Source organism: Rhipicephalus microplus, chromosome 3 (genome assembly GCF_043290135.1).
Source record: "Rhipicephalus microplus isolate Deutch F79 chromosome 3, USDA_Rmic, whole genome shotgun sequence".
Classification (NCBI taxonomy): domain Eukaryota; kingdom Metazoa; phylum Arthropoda; class Arachnida; order Ixodida; family Ixodidae; genus Rhipicephalus; species Rhipicephalus microplus.
The window spans coordinates 247,031,530-247,052,606 of record NC_134702.1 but is presented as its reverse complement, the minus strand read 5'-3'; the positions used below and the strand labels follow the sequence as shown (position 1 = coordinate 247,052,606).

The 21,077-nt window shown below is 44.2% G+C and overlaps 1 protein-coding gene across 1 annotated transcript in view; it reads left to right on the top strand.

Annotated features, from left to right (window-relative positions):
• LOC119168750 (uncharacterized) overlaps window positions 1–21,077 on the top strand; it is a 288,336-nt gene that overhangs the window by 37,329 nt on the left and 229,930 nt on the right. The window contains exons 5-6 of the mRNA XM_037420141.2: window positions 4,784–4,951; window positions 20,096–20,200. Coding sequence (XP_037276038.2) covers window positions 4,784–4,951; window positions 20,096–20,200 — 273 coding nt within the window. The remainder of the gene's footprint in view (window positions 1–4,783; window positions 4,952–20,095; window positions 20,201–21,077) is intronic.

Sequence of the window (21,077 nt, the reverse complement as noted above, 5' to 3'; positions counted from 1 at the left end):
CAACATGTCAATGTAGCTCCAAACGTATACATTAATGCGTAAAGTTGTCCATTCGGGTCTTGCATATACGAGTAGGCAGCTTGTATCAGGATGGTTTGCGAAGCTATCACTTTGCGTGCAGTATTCTTACGCTATGAAAGCTGAAACCACTCGCAGTATTTTGGACCACCACAACCGTCCCGGCGACGTGGCGCTTGTGGAAAAAAGAAGATAGGCTCACCGACAACTCCTCCTAGATTCATAGCACATTCAGCAGAAAGCAGGGAACATAAACCGCTCCACGGGGAGATTTCCTTCCCTGTGTTGCCAGGGCTTGCAACGAGTGACCGAGAGCCTCTAGCTCATGGCCAGCAACTATAAATAAGTGCTGCACATCTCGGGCTTTCTCCCTCCTTAGAAAAAAGCCGGAGCAGCTTCGAAACGTCAGGTTTTCATGAAATATTTTTTTCGAACTTTTCTCATTTTTGCCGGTTTTTTCGGCCCTCTCCAAGGAGCTGTGCCAATGTTTTGGCTTCCGAAGTGCAGAAAGGCTTTGACTTGTATCCATCACCTCCTCAGAGCCGTGAATGGTGCCTGCTCGGCCGGCAGGGTCACAGTCGTTTCGTATTGAAGTGCGATTACAGTCGCACCAGGTCCGCCACAGGCCCTGCAGGAGTCTGCAGGGCCTGGTTACTAGGGGGCGTAGCAGTACAGCGTGCTTCAGTCGGAAGTGCCACTGCGGTCACAATGTCTGACATTCGTGGGTGCGATGAGACACGGCGCAAGGCCCAGCAAAGCAAAACGCTTGCGTGCTTCTTCGGAAAGACAAGTTCAATAAAACTTTCAGTTCTATTATTTCCTTCTCTTCCATATGTTCGTGAGTAGGCAGGGTGGTCCCCTTCGCGGTTCGCACAAAGAGCGGCAGAGTTGCCATTGTTGGACAGATGTTCGCTGGATGCACATTTAGCCATAGTGACACGACCTTTGCAGCTTTGCGACCCATGTCCAAAGCGCTGACACTTGAGGCAACGTTGAGGATACGGCATACATGGTAATAAACGAAGCTTACAGCTGCCAATTTAGATCGATTCACGGAATTTGTTTACTATCAATGGTATAATTATGTGCTTGGTTAGAATTTCTCTATTTCGCTTGTTGTGATTCTTTGTACTTTGGCAACGATGCCCTCTTGCCATCCTTCGAGAAGTTCACATTCACTGCATTCAAGAAAGTCATCCTCACAGATAACGCCATGCACACTATTCATGGGATCTATGGGGGCCGATTGACACTAGGATGTCCCTAAAAGCTGCACGTTTTGACAATTTCTCATACTGGAGCTTTTCATGAACTTCCAGAAGTATATCTCTGCTCCCCATTTTTGTTAGTTTTTAACTCGGTCGATTGCCCCCGTGAAAAGTTTTGACACAAGGAATGGTGAGATTGTTCGCACAGTTTCGGATTTACGTCGGCTCTATATGATGCGGTGTTTTCATTCCCCTTTCCAGCCTGGCGTCTTATAAAAAGGACATGAAGAAATTTTGTTTCCAAATGTGACATAATGAAGCCAGAACTTGAGAAAGGTGTCCAAACTATCCTCATTACAACTTCACAAGCGTAGGTAGTAATTTATTTGTCGTCGTCTTGTTTAGAACTCAACAATGTTGAAAACATCGCGGAACGTAATAACGAGGACAATTGCCAAAACCAAATAATAAATAACACCTTACTGCTAAACTATTACATTAGTAGCTATCGTATTTTTTGTGTTGTGTCTAAGATCTTTAACTTGCTATTTGCAAAGTGGGTCTTCTCTATTACTAACCTATCGATCGCAGCAGTAGACACTCTTCATGTCCGAAATATAGGACACCAGGGCTGAGTGGTTGTCAGACCTTAGAATGCATTCAGGCTCATCTAGATGTGTAGCTCCAGTAAAAGCTCCCCATTTCTTGTTAATATAATCAAGAAACCTGCCAACATCTCTGATATAATATGTGGAAGATGTGTATCACGAGTGCAAAACTTCCTATCGGGCAGTTTGAGCGCTGTAGCTAACACGTGGCTGATGTGTAATAGTTTGTCGACGGTAAATCTCGCTAACGGGTATAAATAAATAGCGGTATATAAATTCACCTTATTTCACTTTACAACCACTAAGCCCTGGTTTCCTAAATATAGGACACAGAGCTATTTTTGTGTATTGATGGGTTGCTAAAAATATTTTCGTGTTATTGAGGTTACAGTAACTCCAAATCAACAAGAAAGAAAAATTCTGTGGTTACAGTAACTCCAAATGAACAAGAAACGAAAATTTCTGCCAGTTAAAAAAAATAAGGGCTTCAAGGGTTAATGGTTGTTTAAATAAATTAAAAGTGAAATTCTCATAGGTGTACCACCTTGTGAGGTGGCGATCAGGGAGTAAAAGAAAGATGTATAGCGTATAGAAGATACGAGTTCGGCGGCGATGGGGCCACCCACCACAAAGCTCAACAAAGGGGAAGCTGAACGTGAATCACTTGAAGTCGCTGCCATAATATATATCGACGCGAGATTGGGCAACTACACAGGGTTGCCGGGAAACCTAGAAGTAAACAAAAAGAGTAGGAGACAAGGCGGATTGACAGTGAGGCAGTATGCCGATTGGGAGAAAGAAAATAATAGGAAAATGCGGCTGCCGAATTTTTTGGGTGGATCGGCTCAGGTGTGCCATCTACGTGAAACCAGTGCAAACGAGTGTATTCTCTACGCTGTGGGGCCTTAAAGGTCCAATAACCTGCCATTGGCTCAATCCCCAGGCACCCCTTTTCCTGGACATGACAAAGCCACGTACGGCTGGGCGTGAAAGGGGATTGAAATTCTCGCGTAGTCACGGGTCCGTCGTGGCGCCACTAGTCGACCGCCTGTTTGCGCAAGTGCCCATGCAGGGCAAACATTTTTCAACTTTAGCGGTTCGAAGTACCTTTTTCACAAAGTTTCTCTCTCGTTTCTCTTATGTGGTGCGTAACGAAACCATTTTACATATACCAATACAATCCAACAATAGTTATCAAGTGCGCTACAAACGTCGTGTGGTAGCTGGTTAAACACAACTGCAACAACATTCAAACCCGTGGTATTCTACATAATCGCATGGATATTCACATTAAATGGGTGTTGCTTTAGCACAGCTTAGTTTGACCTTGAAGAAAAAATGCTACAGTCAATAAGCTAAAAAACAGACGCCAGTATGATCGCTCTGTGAGCTTATGATTTCTAAGCAGGAGGTACAACCCACCTGTGGAAAGAAGCATGTGGCAAGTTTGCTGAATGTTACCTGGCTGTTTGCCAACCTGTTCCCTCTGTCGTGCGACGCAACTTACATAGGACAGACTGGTTGATATGCCAATAACCGCTTGTGCGAGCGCTATAGTAACGTAAAAAAACTAGGTTTCTTTTAATGGTTTTCCGGTGTGATAATTATGGACGTTGGTCACGTGCCTTGCTGCTTCCAGATGAGAAAGAATTTGTAAGAACGCTTTAGAGTTAAAGAAAAAAAACTTTTTAATGCACACTACATAATAGGAGATAGAAAAGCAATGAACTGAAAAACTATGTGTACAGGGTTATGGCAAGTATGCGTAGCGGGCAGTCTTAAACGGTCCAGAGTTCCGGCACGTCCCTGGATGACTTTGTCGAGCTCCTAGAGTTCCTGCGTGTTAAGGATAGATAAAAAAAACCACCACGCCATGGTTCGGAGCAATGTTCCCCCGATGTGGCGGGTTGGTCGTCGTGTGGCAGGGCTGAATTGGAACGGAGGGTGCACGGTCGCACGGTATAGCACGGACGCCACACACGAATTTGCACCGTGTGTAGCACCGTTTCAGAATACTCGGAGGCCAACTCAGCAGGGCGGGCCACGACCCCTGAGCACCATGATCAGCCAATGGTCTACAAAGGCAGCACCAGGCTGGCCTCATCCACGAAAGCACTTCTGACCGCTGTACTCAGGCAGGAGCCGCACCGCAGGTCAGGTCCTTGAACCTCGAAGTAGGCCACCGGTGCTGGACCTCGGACAGAATCGACCTGGTTCCACGCCCACCTCAGGAACCCTGGCTGACGCTCGCCGTCTCTAACCGTCCTCCGGAAGCCCTCGCGGCCTTGTCGTGTTAACGTCATGAGACTTTTTCTTGCACGCTGTGTCGTCATTCGTTCCTACTTGTTCTTTAAGACCCTGTGCCGCCTGCCTGTTTCTGTTTTGGATTGCCACTTCAAGTCCTTTATGCTTATGCATCAGCCACAAAACATGACATGTGTGTCCTTTCGTCACAATATCCCCCTGCTTAAGTAAGTTTTTTGGGAGGAAACAAGTTTTTGGAAGTGTAAAATGTTGTGGGCACACAAAAACAAAAGAAAATTCACAGGATTAACAGTTGTCAAGACCATTACGTCAGAAGGTATAGCACTTACCATGAAAAATAAATAGTAGTGCCACTCAACGCTGTTCAGTGGAGAGTTCAAAGGCGGGTGAGCTATTCGGCACCTATGTTGTCGGCGTCCTTACGGTGCTCCACTGTACATTCATACTCAGTAAGCAGAAGGCTAGAGTGAAGCACTCAGCTGTTTGGCCGAGTTTGTGTACGTGAGGGCCTAGAAACAACTGACCTTCTTTCTTTGTTTGTGTTTTCTTCGTGGTGTGAATGTTGTTTAACGTTGTCTGAGGTCGAAGCATTGCGCATGATTGAGTGGATCGATTGGACGACAAATCGATGCGAAGAATACTCTGGCTGGGCTTGCGATTGCAGTATTTTATTTCACTTTGCAGCATTGCGCATGATTGGGTGGATCAATTGGACGACAACTCGATGTGAAGAATACTCTGGCTGGGCTTGCGGAGGACGTGGAATTGAAGCATCAAGCCTCGCCATAAGTGAAACCGCTGAAACAGCCGCGCAAGACTACGCCATGGAATACGCTGTTGAACTAATAGAGCGTACGTATAGCGTCTTTCATATATAGCACCAAAATGTATCAAACGTGTGTTCGAATCTGCTAAAGACATATAAAAGCGCTGTCATAACGGACAGAGACGTTTCTTGGATTGTGCGCCTCTAAATGCACGGCCTGTAAGAAAGACCGTAATATTGCCTCAGGAGTTGTAAGATAGAGAGGCAGCTTCGAAAGAAGTAGGCCTTTTGTCAAGTAGACAACAGGCCTACTTATGGACAAAGCTCCAATGTCTCATACTAGCACCTGGCTCCAAGCCGTAACTAATTACCTGAAAAGACAGCTTGAGAGTTTTATATAAAAGATTAGTTTTTATACTCAATATAATAATACTGATGAACTATCTTGGGGATCATCATAAGTACAGCTGCAATGAATTTAGTTGTAACGTGAAAGACTTGTTCTACTCGCTGCCTTAAGACCACTTACTCTAAAGTCTGAATGAGAGTACTGATAATGACGATGGTGAGCATTGTTTTAAGAACCAAAATGGGCTGTCTGCAGAAGCTTTTCTAGAGGTTCTGGCATCCTACATTAGGTCCACCTTCATATGGTGGAAAGGGGGCGTCTATGTACAAAATTGAGGGGTGTGCAGTGGGTCAAAAGTGTCTCCGGTTTTCAGCAATATCTTCTTAGCGAAGGTTGACAGGGGTATTGAAGCTAAATTGAACGGGCTCGCGCGATAGGTTTACAAATATGTAGACGGCCATATCATCTTCTATATCAACTTAACGAACAACGGGAATACCATTCTCAACATATTCAGGGAGAATGCTTGTGGTTTCATTTGACATGTGAAATGCCTCTGAAGGATGCGTTGCAATTATTAGAGCTGAGCTTATGATTCTTTATAAGCAAATATTCTGGCAATACTGCACTCGTTATTTGAAGCGCCTGCTTTTGTTCGCTTCTGCTCATTAAAAAAGTCACAAAAAAACAGTATCGCCTTTTTTCACCTTGAAGTCTGCAATAACCAGGTTATGTGATCTTCAGATGCTCGCGAGCGTACAAACACAAACTCTGAGGCTATAATAAGCTCATTAACCCGAAGGTATTGCTTTCCTGGCTTGCCAAAGGCTTATGCGAAGTTTCAAGAGTGGCCTAAAAGAGAATGCACCATCAGCCAAAAAAAAAAAACGAGACAAAATTCATCGTTACACTCTACGTTTACCGACAAACACATAGGCTAAAGAAGGTGGGTCCATGTCATGATAAAATTACCTGAAAAGCAACACTTCATCAGCCAAAGAAAGTGAAAAAAAAATCGTCGTTTTATCTTACGTTCACCAACTCTGGCATAGGCCAAGGAAGTTGAGTGCATGTCTTGGTAAAGTGAATTTTGCTGTCAAAGATTAGGTCAGCAGTGTGTGCGCGTTGGTTCGGAAACGCACCGTAAACTGCTCATTGTTGCATAGTGCATGCTCCGAAAACCACAAGTATTTGTTAGTACAATACGCCATAGGAGTGCTATACAGGTTACACTTGGCGTGTGGAAGCGTTTATATAGGTCAGACGGGGCGTTATGTACACTCTAGACTGAGGGAGCAGCAAAATTTGCTCCAGGGTATTGCGCCCTTGAGACATTTGCCCATGCACTGCCGGAACCGTGGGTGCACTGCAGATTTTGAGAATGAGGGCTCTTTTTCACCACCACGACCGGCTGCAAAACGAAATATTCGGATCCTACAGAATTCAAAGGGCAAGGCAAAACTGCTTCAGTGAACCGTGAATTGCCCTCTATAATAATGAACTATATTTAATTAGATTATTTCCTTGAGTATACATAAATTAGGTTTTCTCGTTAAGGTCATGCGCGTAAAAGATTATCTATGTTTGGTGTCTCTTCAATAATTTTTTTCAGTTAATTTTTTTCAGCTCGTCATCTTTCTTATTGTTACTCTATGCTTGATTTCGTGATGTTTACTCCTACCAGCTATGAATATTTATCAACTTGCCCAGTTTTTGAATACTACTCAATTCGCTTGTTCTACTGAGTTCTTCGCACTGTTTCAGAATGACACGTTATCGCGGTGGTGAGCATGAGCGACATTCAGCTAAAAGCGGCTAGGGTTAAGTCTTCAACGAACAAGTCAGAAATACCCACGACATCATAATACAGAAATATCCAAACGTACTGAAAGGGGTGCTTTAAAAAAACGCAAAAGCAATCAGTATAGACAAACAAATGCCTTCGAATCACGGAGAGAAAGCATATGGATGTCACCGCGGTGAAAGGCGGGCTCTCCTTTTGGTGGTCCTTTATGAACGAGAACACTCGAACCTTCGGCACACTGTCAATATCGGTGAGAGTCGAGCACGCGGCCCTGCCCGACTGCGAGAGCTTGCAAGTGTACACTACGCAAGCATTCAGTAAACGTAGCACATCACATCACCACGCAGCACTTCAACGACGCTGAAAAAACATTGTCATCTTTGTATAGTCGCCCAAATAAACACCAGCGCCCTACAATAGGATTCGTCAGGCTTAGCAGTCCTGCTGTCTCGAAATGTGGTAGCATGCATGCCCACGTCTACACGGCAGGAGAAAAGCGTCCAAACTGAGGGACGTCGCAGGGCTTGCCTGGAGTAGTGAGCAGGCCTGAACAATTTCTTTGGTGGTATTGTCCCACCGTACGTTTGAGCAAGGTTTGATTGAACAGCATGGTGACGAAACGTGGTTTGAGCAACTGACCAGGTGAAAAAGTACACTAAAGCTCGTGCGCTTTACTCCAGCGGCGAAAACGCTAGCGACCCCTCATTCCTGGATGCGAAACCTGCTAATACGTAATCGCAGACGTATTACTTTGCCGGAGTGAGTTCAGGCCCGACAAAAGGCTACACGTACTCTTTGGTTGCCAAGAAGGCTGAAATTGTTCAAAACCAGCTCAATTGGCTTGTTTTATATGCCCTAAATATTCCTTATTGCAGCATCTATTCGCAAAATTAGTTCAGCAACATCGTGAAAGTGTGCAGTTATCTCCTTATCAAAAATTTTAGACCACGAGGTCTTAGTGCAACAACCCTCCATTTGACCAGTAGAGCACCCCTTCTCCTCCCCGACCAACCAGCCATTTGGCAAGTTATATTTGTGTTGCATGAACCAAAGTTTCAGAAAAAGCAGCACACACGAGAAGCGCTTGTTATGGTAGTATCACCAACAGCAGAGTAAAACGAAAATGTGGACTGCGCGGCCAAAACACCACCAGCGCATAACCATGGTGCCGTTTCGTAATGCAGGTGGCTGATAGTCAAAGTCGGTGTTTTGCCTGGGCAGGGCGTAAGGCCAGATTACGTCCCTGCCCAGGCAAAAAGAAACAGTCGGGCGCAAATAGAGGCGCGGTATTCACGGTACAGCGCTGTGAAATTTAGAAAATGGGATCAGCGCTGCCTTTTGTGGAAATTAGTGTCCTTGTTTTGTAAGTAGAAACATTAAAAGCCTATTTAGTGGCTCTTAAAAGAGAGAGAGAGAAATACCGTTTATTTTTACCCGTCTAGAATGACCGGGGAGGAGGCTTCGGCCTAATAAGGCCTCTCAGATTTGTACGTTTTAGTTTATATCAATGTAAATGTATGGTGATTTTTATCCCCTTAGAACAATGAGCTAGTTACTAACTATTGCCGCTAAAATACTCGCTATGCTCGCACAGAAGAGGTCAGAAAATTGCACACGACTCGATGTTTGTGCTTCTTTTGCTTGTCTATTGTGTGTGTGTCTTTTACCAACTTAAGAACTCCACATGGGCAAACATTCAAGAAACCTCCACTGCGGCGTCTCTCATAGTCCTATCGTTGTTTTGGGACGCGAGAAGGCACATAATATTATTGGTCGTTTAACAACACTCCTCAACGCTGCAGTCTTAAATGTTGAAATCGAGCCCAAAACGTTTGAGAGCACAGCTGTCTGTGAACAATGAATCTGTAACGTAAATTTCGTTAGATATGTTTCTTCACAAATTTACCTCGATGAAAAAAAAATTGAAATGAAATATTCGTATTGCGTTTCAAGCGCTGACGTAACTATGTGGTCAAACAAGTGCCTGCTCACTGAGACTCATTGGTTTCATTATTCTTCAAACAATCGTTTTCAGCCTGTGTCAGAATTTTCAGGTAACCCTCCTTACGCCAGCACTGATTTTTTAACGATACAAGTTTTTTATTGCGATCGCCTTAAAACATACACTGGACACTACACATCTGCTGCCCTTGGTCATGTCATTAAAATACCTGAATTGGACAGAAGCAGGCGGGCGCAGGGTTGGCAGATTGTGCTAATAACCAATTATTCTTCAATGCAAGAGTGAGGCATGGTTTACAACAGGGAGTATGGAAGGGTAGATTGACCCAGGCACACATGTGCTCTTCAGTAGTCCCTGTGCTGTACCACAATCCACTCCTTGTATTTAAGATGTATTGTGACCAACTATCCCAATATGTCTCTCTTGATACTAAAGAAACTGGGCTATATTTTATGGTGCACAGCTTCGAAAATGAATGACGACACTTGGTAACGCTGGGAACAGCGAAGCCAATTTCTGCTGTTGACATGTGGGCAGTCTTGATGGCAGACTTCTAGGGAATGTGTGCACTGGGAGCGTTGCCTTGCATAGCTAAGACCTCTTCTTGTTCAGCCCCATCTGCCGTTAGTTTAGGTGTGGTTTACAAAGATAAAATGGCCTCACATTTGTGAAGTATGTGTTGCCTACCAGTTAATATACAGTGAACAATTATTCACATGCACTAGCTGAAGCATTGGCACGCATACTGCAGACTCATTTTTTCCCGCCGTCCTTCAACGATTCCCCCCTTATTTAAAAATTTAGCTGATCTCTCTTTCTAAGAATCAGTGATACAAAAAAGTAAAACGTGTCATCACATTAGTAGTTGAGCGTTTATGGTGCATTGTTTTACTATAACAGCGAAAGAATGAATGCTGCTGCAACAAATTGTAATCACGCGAAAAATGGCAAACAGTTCAAAACATGCTTCACTTAAAAAAACAGCGCCAATAACGAGGGACAAGAGAAAGAAGGAGACAGACAGCGGCACTGTCTTACAACAAGATTTATTTGCTAGAACCGCACAATATATACTTGGGCAGTATCTGACAAAAAAAAGAGAAAAATACAAAACAAACAAAACAGAAGCCATCTAACAACCACGTAGTCATCTCCACAACGCACCATGAACAACACGTGTGTGAACGTTCCGAAGGAAATCTATTTCTTTTAGTGATAGCGCAATCGAAGGCCTGCTGACACATGCACTGCCCAGCCTTTCAATTTCTGAAGCCTCATAAATTTCACAGATCATGTGGTACCGATGATGCCTAATGACGGTACAAAGCTGAAAATCAGGGACACCGTCATTAGGCGTCATCGGGACCAGATGATCCGTGAAATTTATGAGGCTTCAGAAATAGAAAGGCTGGGCAGTGCATGTGTCAGCAGGCCTTCGATTGCGCTATCACTAAAAGAAATAGATTTCCTTCGGAACGTTCACACACGTTTTGTTCATGGTGCGTTGTGCAGGTGACTACGTGGTTGTTAGGTGGCTTCTGTTTTGTTTGTTTTGTATTTTTCTCTTTTTTTGTCAGATACTGCCCAAGTATATATTGTGCGGTTCTAGCAAATAAATCTTGTTGTAAGTCAGTGCCGCTGTCTGTCTCCTTCTTTCTCTTGTCCCTCGTTATTGGCGCTGTTTTTTTAAGTGAATCATGTCCTACCAACTCGCCCAAGCAACCACGTTAGCTACTTTCAAAACATGCTGCGTGCATTTCAAGCATAAAGCACGAACGAAATGAGCATACACAGCACGAAGGCTGACTAACACCTGTCAGAGCTCGACACTTAAAGCGCGCTGTGCATACAAAAAGGAATGCATGAAATGAACGTACAAATATACAAAGAATAACTGTGAACAAATGTCACAAATATTGCTTCGTGTGTGAACAGCGTTCTTCTTTCGCAAGCGCGGCCACGGCAGTGAGTGAAGGCACTTTTGTGCTTTCCCGAATCGCGACTATAATAAGCGCGCGCTCAGGAGAGAATACGCTCCGTGGAGGTGGGGCTCATCGAAACTCGACAGCTCTCAACCATGGTGGTCTAGTGGCTAAGTTACTGGTCTGCTGACCCGCACGTGGCGGGATCGAATCCCGGCTGCGGTGGCTGCATTTTCTAAGGTAACGAAAATGCTGTAGGCCCTTGTGCTCAGATATGCGTGAATGGTATAAGACCCCAGATGGTCGAAATTTTCGGAGCGCTGCACTACGGCGTCTCTCTAATATTATGGTGGTTCGAGAACATTAACCCCACATCATAATCATTCAAACGCCAAAAACGACAACTTTTAGAACGCAAGCAACGTGAGACCAAGTCATTTCACTAAATCACGAGAACGCGCCCAGGTCGCGGAGTTCTGAGGACCACCATAAGGTATACGGTGTGCACTAAACAAAGTTGTCTCCTTGTCTGCGTGCAAGGACCTCGAAAGTTTTCTGTCTATAGATGCTGCATAGGCACCCGACGCTGCGTCAGATGTTAACGTCATCTGGCAATATTGCTGAGAAACAAAAATTCTTCAAAATGTGGAGCAACGGGTAGGTGGCAGCACTGTCACTTTAGCGAAGCGTAGGACACACTTGATAGCATTACGTTGCCGGCGCTGCGTAATAAACACTGTAGTAATTATAATTGTGTATCTATGTATTTCTTAAATGACGACACACACTGCCTAATACTTGCATAGTGATTTTCAGCCCATATTAACGCAATTTTAGCATTTTCATTGACGATGTGCACTAGCCTGAACACAGCCAAAAGATCGAGTGGTGGGCGTCCAACAAGGGGTCAAACGTTCGCTCGAGTGGATGAATCAATTGACAGACAGACAAACAAAAACATATAGCGAAAATTTCGCTTTGAAGCATCGCAAGAAATACTACCGTCTTTAATAGCTTTCCTTTAACATTCTTGCCAACTTACCCTTCGTGGTCTAGTGGTTAGCGCCCCGTGGCCTGACCTTCGCCTTCTCGTTTTTTTTGTTTTTTTAGGGACGAGGCTCTTTGTATTGTAGTTAGTTCACTCCTGCGTAGTAGGTTAGCACCCACCTCTAGTTTGAGAATTGTTCGATAGGTGTCATGTTTGTGTATGTCCTTGTCAAGCAAGTACTTAGACAACAGCAGAATACCAAGCCCAAAGTAAACATTTGTTTATAAGATGAATGAAACAGAGGGAGACATGTGGAAGATTGGAATGCTTACGAAATCACCAATGCTGACCTACCAAACGTTCAAGCAGGAAATTACAAAAGAAAAGCTCTTCGATAATTCCCAGGGTAGTTCTCCGCTATTCGAGGCCAGAACGGTAGTATTGCGGACCAAGACGTACCGAGCCAAATACGAAGGCACAGACACTGTATGTATGTATGTAGTGCTTGTGGAGAGCAGGAACAAAGGGCTGAACATTTGATATGGTTCTGCAAAGAGCTTCATTTTATAGTAGATAGGGGAATTTTTCGAAGCATTGGGGTTTAGGGACAGTGAAGGCAAAGTAGACTTTAAACGAGTAGAAATAATCAGGAGGAGGCTAACTGATTGGTGGCAACAATCAGGGTGCGAGTGAAATTTAATTTCTAAACATACAGAGATTATAGTCAAATTTATGGCTAGGTGGCGTGAGTCGCCATCCGGTCTAAAGAGAGCAGCCGGATACATCTATCTCTCCATCTGTCATTGGAAATAGAGCTAGATGACATTTGTTGTTTTCATATTGTTATCCATTTCACATAGTTGATGGACGAATGCACGAACAGACGAAATAATATACGGATGGACACTCATACGGAAGAACGGATGTAATAACAATAGACAGGCCGTCAGACGTATTCATATGGATACATATGTTGTGGGCATTCAGTATGAATACTCATATTACACAATGGGATATTATTATTGTCCCAGTGTCGTGACGCGGACAAAAAGATCGGGCTGGATGTTTAGGCAAAACTGTTTATTAGGTCAGACATAAAGCCACGGAAAATGAAACTGAGATTAGAGCAAAACACTGGCACTGATAGCAGCGACCAGAGCGCCGGTCATCGATATACTGACAAGCGAGGAAGCGCGCCGGTGTTGATACATGTGCCATCGAATATATCAGTCTTATCACTGATTGTACGTAAGTTCTGGAAAAGTCTCGATTGTTAACGTCTTGCACGCGGTTATAACAAAATTATCTACAATGAACGCGAACTCTCTCGAACAATTGAGGTGCAGTTTACGCTGGAAATTCCGGACAGGCTTTAGGGGTGAAAGCCAAATGAAGCAGAAGTGAAAATAACAAACGCGCTTAGCATCGCCCACACATGAAAAGCATCGTCCCGAAGCTGAAAACAAAACATTGGAGGCAAATGCATAAACAACAAAAATAACAATAAATTAAGAAAGTAATTTAATAAATAACAATAACAGAGAAACAACAACAGTCCTTTGATTTGTTACCGCGCATGAAACAGCCTGAGGTGCAAGACACGAACGACTTCAGTTAGGGCACGCCGCTGTTAGAAGTTCGTTATTCCATCAAGGACAAACTCGTATTCGAGTGGGGCAAGACGTCAAACTATCCTGTACGCTCCAAAGTACAATCATGGACGTTTTTCACCGAGTCCACGTCGGCGTACCGGCGTCCACAACCATAAATGGTCACCAGGTTGGTATTCCGCAGTGTCATTTCATATTGTATTGGCGGCTGTCTGTTGTCTATTATATAGTTCCTAATTATGAGGTGGGTGACTTGTCACGCTTCTTTTATCGAAGTTTTCTTCGTCAGTGACGTTGAGAAGCATGGCATCGAGCGCAGTGGATGGTTCCTTCCATAGACCAACTTGTACGGGCACATCTGCGTCGACTTCTGCAGCGCCGTGTTGTGTGCGAATGTCACGTACGCAAGAATGGCGTTTCACGCCTTGTGCTCGATACCGACATACAATGTGAAGATGTCGGCAGTTGTCTTAAGTAGGCGATTGTTAAGGCCGTTGGTCTGTGGGTGGAACGCTACCGTCCTGTGGTGCCTTGTCTGGTGGTGTGCTAAGGCCACCAGAGTTAACTATGCAGTGAAGGCTCTAACTCTGTCGGTACTGAGAACCTTTCAGCACCATGACGCAGAACGACCTTTTTGACGAAGCACTTTGTACCTTTGAGGCACTGCCTTTGGGGAGCGCCTTTGTGTAGTCGTAGAGAATGAGGTAGTCAGTAGCGACGATGATCCAATTGTTTCCTGGATGCGACGTCTTGAACGGTGTTAGTAGCCCACGTCGATTTGTTGGAACAGCCAACGAGGCGCCTTGATGGGCTGCAGAAGTCCAGCTGGCGTAGTTTACGGTGTATTCCGTCGCTGACAGTCTCGGCCGCTTTTCAAGTAGTTGGTGATATCGGCAGTGAGGCGGGGTCAGTATTGCTTTTCTGTATCATTGCTAGCAGGCGGGGAAATCCAAGGTGTCCAGTGCTCCGGTTACCTTGTAAAGTGTACAGAATTTCTGAACGTGATGCAAAAGAAACTACAATAAGGTGGTTTGTACAATTTGGCGAGAAGCTTTTCTTGACAGGGATGCCGTAATGCAATCAAAACGACACGAGTCCTCGCTTGAATATCTTTAATAGAACGGCAGCCTTGCGTCGAGGTATTCTACAAGGCTTTTGATATCAGGGTCAGCTCACTGTCGTTCTGCAAAGTGGACGATGCTTAAGGTTCTCAAGAAGCAGTCGCTGTCTTCGCTGTCCTGTGGCGGTGGGTCAAAGAGGGCGCAGGACAGGCAGTTGGCGTCAGAATTCCTTCACCATGACTTGTAAACGACGATGGTGTCCAATTTATGAAATGGCTTACTCCAATTAGCGAGGCAACCTGAAAGGTTCTTCAGTTATTTAGCCAACAGAGAGCATTGTGCTCGCTGATAACTTGGAAAGGCCTCCTAGCCGTAGGAGCGAAACTTCCACCTTAGATTGAAACCGCCTCGCATAACTCATGAACCTTTCAAGTCCATCAACATGAAACTTTTCTGCACCAGGATGGCACGGAGCCCTACACTGCTTGTGTCGGTGTGAATTTCTGTGTAGGCGTACTCGTCGAAGTGCGCAAGTATAGGCGGTCTTTGCAGGCTTGCATTTTATTATCCTTTGCACTAAATCGCAGGCTTGCATTTAGTTAGCACTTGCACTAAATAAATCTCTCGTTCATTGAGTCAAGTTCTTCTTTTTCAACACTCCGTTTCGAACCATTGAATTTCACTCGCACGTAGATTGTATCCGCAAATCACTCAATCTCCTCCTCGTTATTTCTACCCGTTCAAAATCTCTTTTGCCTTTACTGCTTTTAAACTCCAATGCTTTGAAAATTTTCGCACCATTATCTTTAGACTTTAGGGTGGAGCCCTTTACAGAAATTATCAAATGCTCAGCCGTTTTCTCCTCTTCTGCACACGCATTACATACCGTGTCTGTTCCTTCGTATTTGGCTTGGTACGTCTTGGTCCGCAATACTCCCGTTCTGCCCTCGAACAGTATAATTATCCCCGATAACTATCCTAGAACTGTTCTTTTGCAATTTCCTGCTTGAAAGTTCTGTAGGTCCCCAGTGATGATTTCGTAATCATTCCAATCTTCCACATGTCCCTCTCTGTTTCCATTACCTTCTTGTTAACCGATGTTTCTTTTTGGGTGAGTATTCTGCTGGTGTTTAAATACTTTCGTGACAATTTTCGAGTTTTTTTTCTCCATTTAGTATCAACATTCTTCCTGTACAAATAGATGAAAACTTTTCTAGCCCAGCTATCCTTTTCCGTTTTTCTCAATGGCATTACATATTCTATCTTGCTGCAGGCTTCCCTGCACTCGATCTGCGTGCATCCCATTTCACCATGTACCCCCTGAGTTGGGGTGTTCCCGTGTGCTCCCAAAGCATATCTGCCTATGTCGCGTTGTTTAATTTCCAATCTTGCTTGAACTTCTGATTTCATGCACAAGACCGCATTGCCGAACATCTAACCCAGGGCCATGACACCTTCCCGAATTCCTCTCACAATGCTATACCTGTTGATGTTCCATGGTGCCCTATTTTTCATTACAGCTGTATTCCTGTTACTCTTAGTCATTCAGTATCATTCGTGCTTCCTTAGGTACTCAGCTACGTTATTTACTCATACGCCCAAATACTTGTATTTATCGACTCTTTCTACCGTGAGAACCTGTGTGTTAGTCTCACTGATTTTGTTATATTTAAAATTCATTTTGTTTCTGCTGAACATCAAATTCAACCTATCTATCTCATTACCACAGGCGTCTATTGATCCCTGCATGTCTTCCTTGTTCTCTCAAACTATTATTACTGATTGATAAGCGGGGTTTAACGTCCCAAAACCACCATTTGATTATGAGAGACGCCGTAGTGGAGGGCTCGGGAAATTTCGACCACCTGCGGTTCTTTAACGTGCACCTAAATCTGAGCACACGGGCCTACAACATTTCCGCCTTCATTGGAAATGCAACCGCCGCAGCCGGGATTCCAACCTGCGACCTGCGGGTCAGCAGCCGAGTACCTTAGCCACTAGACCACCGTGGCGGGGTAACTATTATTACTATATTACTATATAGCTATATTATTACTGTTAATACTATATCATCTGCATATGTCAATGTTGGTACTGACTGTTCAGTGTGTTGATATGTGGGGTTTAACGTTCCAAAACCACCATGTGATCATGCTAGACGTCGTAGTGGAGGGCTCCAGAAACTTTGACCACCTGTGTTCTTTACCCTGCGGCTAAATCTGAGCACGCAGGCCTACAACATTTCCGTCTCCATCGGAAATGCAGCAGCCGCAGCCGGAAGGAGTACCCTAGCCACTAACCACCATGGCGGGGCGACTGTTCAATGTGTTTTTCTTGCTAGGAAAAAGAGAGCCTGAAGCCGAGTCTAGTCCATGTCTTCTAGTTCATGTAGATAATCACGTTCATGAGTCGGATGAATTGACGGATACGGCTGTACACTTTTGATCGGGCGGTGGCTAGCACCACCAAGCCGTAATACTTATTGAACCAAAAACTAGATTTATTTTTTCCTTTAAATAGTGAGGTTGAAGATTTGTACTTTGCAGTGAAGAGTTTACTTTTCACTCGTGCCTTGACTTTAGCCACCAGTCAGATAGCCTCCTTCGAGTTAATTTTACCCTCTTTAGGTCTATTTAAACCTCCCTGTCCCTGAACCCCAGTGCAATGAAAGACTTTGCACCATCATTCTGAAATATATGGTGAAGCCCTTTACAGAACATTATCAAGTGTTTGGCAGTTTCTTCTTCCTCTCCACACGCACTGCATACTGTGTATACCCTTCGTATTTGGCCCGATATGTCTTGGTTCGCAATACTCCCGTCCTGGCCTAAGACAGTAGAGAACTACCCCGAGTAGTATCATAGATCCTTTCCTTGGCAATTTCCTGCTTAAAAGTTCGATAAATCTCTAGTGTGGACGTCTTAATCATGCCAACTCTCCACATATAAGTCTCATTTTCTTCACCTTTTTCTTAACCGATAATTCTTTTTGGTTTGGTCCCCCTGCTGTTTTCTATGTATTTACAAGTCCATTTTCTGGTTCGCTTCCTCCATTTTGTATCGAAATTCTTCAAGCACAAGTAGATGAATACCTTCCTAGCCCAACGCTCCTTCCCTATTTCTCTCAATTGCTTCTCAAATTTTATCTTGCTGCTAGCTTCCCTGCCTTCAAATGATGTCCATCCCATATCACCTTGTACTCCCTGATTTGGTGTATTCCCGTGAGCTCCTAAGGCAAGCCTACCTATTTCACGTTGCTTAATTTCTAATCTTGCTTGAACTTCTGATCCCATGCACAAGACCACATTGCCGAACGTCAGACCAGGAACCATGACCCCTTCTCATATTCCTCTCACAACATCATACCTATTGTAATTCCACAGTGCCCTGTTTTTCATTACCGCTGCATTCCATTTACCTTTAGTCGTCACGTATGTTTCGTGCTCCCTCAGGTACTCGGCCCCATTGCTTATTCCTACGCCCAGATATTTGTGTTTATCTATTATTTCTAGCGTGACCTCCTGTTTTCTAAGCTCACCACCCTCATTGCCATTAAAAATCATGACTGCTGATTCTTCCTTACTGAGTCTGAAATCCAACCTATCTCCCTCATTACCGCAGAATTCCACCAACCTCTGCAAAAATTTTCTTGTTGTCGGCCATTAGCACTATGTCATCTGCGTACATCAATGCTGGTGGTGCCTGTTCAATAAGTTTTTCTTTTTTGACGAAATAGAGGTTGAAGCCCAGTCCACTTTCCTCTATTTTGGCCTCTAATCCTTGTAGGTACATTATCAATAATAAGGGTGACAGGAGACACCCCTGCCTGAGCCTTGGTTTTACCTCTGCCGGCTTGTATATCTGTTTTTCCCACTTTATATTCACCTTGTTACCTTTATAGATATCCTTTACAAGATTAGTGACTACATCTTCCACGCCTAGTGTGTTCAGTATTCCCCACAAGTCTTGTTGAACCACGCTATCGTACGCTCCTTTGATATCCAAAAATGCTAGCCACAGGGTCCTGTGTTCCTTTCTGCTATTTCAATGCACTGCGTCGATGAGAACAGATTGTCTTCCAACCTGCAGTGTTTCCGAAACCCATTCTGCAGTTCCCCCACCACCACCTCATCATTTATGCATGCCCGCCGTCTTTCCTTTATAATCTGCATCGCCAGCCTGTAGACAACTGATGTCACTGTTATAGGATGGTAGTTGTTTATGTCAGCTTTGCCCCCCTTTCCTTTATAGATCATGCTCATCCTGCTAAGTTTCCATCCATCAAGAACTTCTCCATAGAATATTATTTGTTCACTGCCTCTCTCAAAACCTGCTTAAACTTCGGGCCTAATGTCTTTATCAGCATAATTGGAATGCCATCTGGGCCTGTTGATGTACTACTAGGAACCCTTTTCTCAGCCCTTTCCCACTCTCGTTGTGAAAATGGAGCCATTGCGCCAATTCATTCTTCCTTGTCTATTGTGGTGCATAAAGCACTTCTTTGTTGAAATTTTTCTGTCACCCTTGTTTTTATATATTCAATAGCTTCGTCCCCTTCTAGCCTAGCACCTTGGGCTGTAGTTATAAACCTCTGCTCTACGCTCGTCTCATTTTTTAGGGAGTTTAGATGGTTTCGAAATTTCGCAACTGCTTTTCTATCTTTTTGCTCGGTGGTTGCATGGCAACGGTGCGGCGAGTTTTCATATACAATTATCATCATCATGTACAATTACCGCCATCTAAAGAACACTCCAAGAACTAAACTATATATACTACATACGTGGATGAAGTGCAGACCCACGCCTGAAGGAGCTTCGCGGCAATATACAAATTCATTCATCGCTCTTTCATTGAAGATTTTACTTTATTTACGCTTTTAAGATGTGATGGTTCGGCGCTTTCCATCGAACAGCGGGTGCTGTGCTCGGTGGTTGCATGGCAAAGGTGCGGCGAGTTTTTTGCCATGTCACAGCCCTTAGACTTTAACTGACAACTTCGCTGCTAAGAGAGTAGTATAATGAAGTTTGCACACAAACGCCACGCTTACAAGATTCATGCATTTTGTTCACGTGGCGCAAGATTCATGCATTGCGTTAATTAAACTCATAAACATGAGGTACACCGTTATAAAGGGCGGTGAAAATGTCGACCTGGTGTTCTTTATCACGCACTGCCATGGCATAGCAAACGAGCGTCTTACCACCATGGCAGAGATCATTGCAGTGGCGCTGAGTGCACCACAACGGCGTACAATAAATATGAAAGTTTCAATGTTTTGGTGGTGCACATGAAAGAATGCATAACCACTTCGCTACAACAAATAAACCTAGATTACTGGGGCGAAAGAACTATGCCAGTCATAGAGTAATTCAAACTTTCGCATTTTAATCGTGACACGCGAAATTAATTGCTACACCCTGCTTCGAGCCGAGCAGCACCGTGACGAAGAAAGTGCAACTGTGACAGAAAAATAAATTTGAAGAATCTGTCGTAATGCCTGCTGACGTAGACCATCCGGCTGAATTTTTCGACAGGTGCGAGAGCCATGAACACTAAAGAACCGGACGAGGATGTCAAAACGGAGACCTCCGACTATGATTTCAACAACATGGCGAGTGTGTTCCAGGCTTGCAGAAAAGGTTGGTGATGAAACAGCATACTTCTTTTTTTATATACTGGTCGCGTTTCTACCAAGCAGAGCAAAAGTGCTGAGTGTCTCTGATTGCGCTTTTAGTTATGACATTCAACTGCTTACTCAAGTCAATGGCACTTGTAAAGGATCGGTAGACCTGGACATGTTCTGCAGCCGTACCTATATTTCAGCCAATGCCCAGAGCTGGAAGACCAAGGCATGATACCGCATATGAATACGTAGTTTCAGTAACACGGGCATCACTACAGTGCAGCTACTTGGTGACTTACATTGATGAACTTGACTCGGCAACCTGTTTTGTGAATACTTAGCCCTCTCGCTTATGCAGTCGCCTTCTTGTCTTCTGTAGATATCTGAAGGTATTGCTTATGCGACCGGTGGTTTGCCCACTTGATTTAGTAAGCTTTAGATATTATTTATTATTTATTTTCTTGATAGTTTATTTTTCTTGCCATCGATTGCCAAAGCAATACAAATACGTGTGGGATACAACATACAAAAATTCCGGAAAAACAAAATGTGTCATAATATAACGGAAACAAGACTAAATAAAACATATTCTCTACTTGATGAAACATGAAAATTGGAACGTTAATACTTGTATGGCAGTGGTGGCTACACGATTTGAGCACCCGCTTCCAATGCAGGACGCACCGGTTACAATAGTAGCCGCGAATGTCCGCCTCAACTGATGCCGCTGTGCACCGAAACATCGCCGCGAGTATACCGGCTATAGCAGTGTTACAAATAAAGGAGCAAGAAGGGGCGGCAGGCACGAGCACGAACCACAGGGTGCTGGCTCACTCAGTTTTTCTGTTCACTGTCGATGCAGCCAGACGAGTGGGCCAGGATCTCTTTCTTCG